This window comes from Caenorhabditis briggsae, assembly GCF_000004555.2.
Source record: "Caenorhabditis briggsae complete genome, chrV, whole genome shotgun sequence".
In the NCBI taxonomy this organism is placed as follows: domain Eukaryota; kingdom Metazoa; phylum Nematoda; class Chromadorea; order Rhabditida; family Rhabditidae; genus Caenorhabditis; species Caenorhabditis briggsae.
Window position 1 is genome coordinate 16,437,363 of NC_013488.2, and position 3,560 is coordinate 16,440,922.

At 37.7% G+C, this 3,560-nt stretch overlaps 2 protein-coding genes across 2 annotated transcripts in view; one reads left to right on the top strand and one right to left on the bottom strand.

The window, feature by feature from the left end:
* Nucleotides 1–1,375, top strand: part of CBG27286 — a gene marked incomplete at both ends in the record, with an annotated part of 2,591 nt that extends 1,216 nt beyond the window's left edge. Inside the window, 2 exons of the mRNA XM_045238332.1 lie at nucleotides 1,071–1,149; nucleotides 1,200–1,375. Coding sequence (XP_045100661.1) covers nucleotides 1,071–1,149; nucleotides 1,200–1,375 — 255 coding nt within the window. The remainder of the gene's footprint in view (nucleotides 1–1,070; nucleotides 1,150–1,199) is intronic.
* Nucleotides 1,376–1,487: 112 nt separating this feature from the next.
* On the bottom strand, nucleotides 1,488–3,315 carry CBG23979 (the record flags this gene model as incomplete). The annotated part of the gene is made up of 3 exons (XM_045238333.1): nucleotides 1,488–1,697; nucleotides 2,148–3,066; nucleotides 3,119–3,315. The coding sequence occupies 3 exons, from the start codon at nucleotides 3,313–3,315 to the stop codon at nucleotides 1,488–1,490; spliced, it is 1,326 nt and encodes a 441-aa protein (XP_045091220.1).
* Between the last annotated feature and the right edge of the window lie 245 nt (nucleotides 3,316–3,560).

A 3,560-nucleotide genomic window follows, 5' to 3' on the forward strand; every position in this document is an offset into this window, starting at 1 on the left:
ACAGGAGATTTTTCGTAGTTTTTTTGTAGCTAGAGTATGCATTCTACCGTCACGGTGTACAACGCTTAATGTCACTCTGCGTACAGCTGTCGTCCTCGCCTTTATGTATGCAATCGGGCGTACGCTTTCTCTTTGCCCGTGTAGCTCAGTCGGTAGCGGCGCCGCACCCTCAATCATCTCCCTCACAAGTTCAACTCCTCGAGGGGCATCTTTGAACGGAATTTCGAGAACATTATTTTTTTCATGTCCCCCCACCTTTAATGAAAACATGACAAAAAAACAAACGTTTGACCTGAAAAAGTGCAAAACATTATGAACCTTACAATAGAAGGGCACAGCCAACATTGAGCAAATTTATCTCTGTTCCTGTACGAGATATCAAAAATTAGTCAACTGATAAACTGTTTATCATAGTATTACCAACATTTTATCAATTGACCCCTTTTTGATACCTGTTACAAGGATCGAGATAATTGAGCTCAAAGTAAACGTATACTGTGGCCTTCAATCAGAGAAGCCCACCCTTTGAGCTCCATCATCTCGGTTCCTGTGAATGATATAAAAATGTGTTCAACTAATAAAATGTTTATCATAATGTCACTAACATTTTATCAGTTGACCACTTTTTGATATCTCTTACAGGTACCGAGATAATTGAGCTCAAAGTGGGCGGTTAGGTTTTAAAGTGAAACGTTCGAAACGAAAACTACAGTAACCTGAATTTTTTACAGATTCATTTCTCGATTTTCGTCGGTTTTCCGGCTATTTCTTAGTCTAAAAATGTTTGAGATAGTCTATAAATTCAGAGAAAAAAGGAATTTTCGAATTTTGAAATTCGCGAAATTTCTGAAATTCCAAAATTTCAGGATTTTCGAAATCACAAAAATTCGAAATTTTGACGAATCCAATTCTCTGAACTTCAAGGATTTTCAACAAAAAATTCAAAACATTGATGACTTGTAACTTTTTTAGAGTTCTAAAAATTCCAAAATATTTTCAGACCTGAAACATATAAAAATCCAGAATAGTGCCAAAAATTCTATCAAAAAAACTGTAATTTATTGTTCCAGGCGTTCATCCATATCGCATTCATTTTCATTCCATTATCGATTTTCTTCGCAGCCAACTTCCTCTTTCTCGAGTGGTCTTGTAAGAAGTCTCGCGCCCAATTTTCAATAGAGCACTTTTGCATTTTTCAGCTCTTTCCCACTATTTAACTTTTATTGTACAAGAGCATGGAGCGGCGTCTACGCTGGTGATGCTTATCACCAATACATTGCTCAGAAAAGCTGCAATTCAAATGTGTTTCAGTTTATTTTCAAGTTTGAGAGTCAGAAAAGATGTCCCGTCCATTATGATCTCTTATGTAGCCTGACTTTCAGCAGTTAGAAGAAACCTGAAAACATCAATAAATCGATAAAAAAAATTCAACAGCAACGACAATTTATTAAAAAAGAAAGTTACAGTAAATGGGGTTGTAAAACATTTTAATAATAAGTTTTGCGGACGAATTTCACGGATTTCTCCTCCTCTTCGATCTCATAAAATTGCTGCTTATTACGGCTGACAAGACGGCGAATTCCATCGATTCCAGGAATTATTGGTCCCAGACCTCCTTCGATCACATTCCAATCGATTTTTCCTCGAATTGAGACATCAATGCAGAAGGTTTCGATTTGAGAAGATTCGAGGAGAATCTGAAAAATATAATTTTTTGAATTCAGAGCCATTTTTGGGAATTTCCAGTTTTGGAAAAAAGTCACGCGGGCCGACCCTGGCAGATGGCGGGCCGGCTGATAACTTGTCCCTAGAACGAGACGTTCGGACAGTTTTGGTACCAAATGATAGGTCTCAACAAGGCCCATCCTACCTATATCATTCGAGCTGAATTCCGGTTCGATAAAATGTTGAAAAATGAGTTTGAATGACAACTTTTGACCAACTCAAAAGAAGGCACATTTTTTGTCATTTAAACACATTTTTCGTAATGTTATCGGACTGGAATCCGGCTCGAATTATATAGATGTGATTGGCCCTGTCGAGATCTATCATTTGGTACCAAACTGTCCGAATAATCTAGGGACACGCTATCAGCCGGCCCGCCATCTGCGCGGGCCGGGGCGCTTGCAATTATGCTAAAAGCCTACCTTTTTGATTTGAGCCAATTCCTCATTATTAACCATTGTGAGCACATGCAAAGTGATATTTTCAAAATGTAAAACGTTCTCAGTAGATCCGAAATTACATAGGATTCCATAAATCTCCAAATTTCTCGCATTCTTCCATTGATCCATTCCCATCAATCTCTTCATTAAATCCGCACAAAAGAAGTAGGAATTCACGCTGATAGTCTCCAGAATTTCCGGTTTCAAGAATGGAAGAATATTCTCTAGTGGATGCACAAGATCTGAGCTCAGAAATAGGTGTCTGACATGCAATTTGTCATCGAGGGACTTTAAAATTCTTCCGAATCGATTGAAATGCGAAAAACAAGCGAACTGAATTTTCAAAGTGTCAATGGTGAATTTTTTGTGATTTAGAATGATTTTCAACTCGTTTACAGCCAATTCCCAGTGATTTTGATCTTTCAGCTCCTTTTCTCCGAATCCACGACTCATATAACATCGACCAAATAGTTGGTAGTAGCGAATAGGCCTTATAGAGTCAAAACCGATCGCAGTACTTGTTTCGGCAATTTTAATTCTCAAAAAATCGACATTCACCTTTGCATCGTCCACAATACTTCGCATAATTTTGGAAACTTTTCGAAAGGCACTCCTTCCGAAATAATCCAAATTTTCGACGACTTGCTCGACAATTTCCAGTGGTAAATCCGAGAATTTGCAGTCTTTCAATTTGAGATTTCCTCCGATAAATCGATTGAACCAGGAAGAGAATTCCGAAAAATCGATATCGATCACTTTGGACAGTCTGTTATAAGCATCGGTGACTTTCTTGTCGTTGGATTTTTCGATGCTCCTTTTTTCTTTGAGTGTTTCGAAGAAAATGCACGCTCTGAGGCGGTGCTTGTCATCGGACAGTATACTTTTCAAATCGGAAATCGATCTGATATAATTCTTTGATAAATTAAAGCGAAGAAAAAACAATTGAAACTTACAAATCATCTTCTTCTTCGTCGAGTTTTCCGCTTGAAAATCTGTCGAACCAAAATTTGAAATCATCCCGACTGATAAAATTGTCTTTGACGACTTTATTGAATTCTTTGAACGATGAATATGCAGATTTTTCACTTAGAAATTGATAAAGGAGCACAGAAAGAATCGATTTATCGTCGGTTTTCAGCGAAATTGACATTTTGGCTTGAGTTTTTTGTGAAGAAATATGCAAGAGAAGCTTCGAGAACAACGTTTGTGTGCGCATTTGCGTCGTGGTGTTTGCACATTTTTGCCGACCGTAATCTATTTAAATTTGCGCGGTGCGTTTTTCATCGCTTTTTCGGATATTATCCTTGTCAGAGAAAAAAAAGGTTGAGTCGAAGTGTATGCGATGTTTGTAAACAAATATCTGAAAGCGTAAACAACCGGAAACAGTTGAAACGA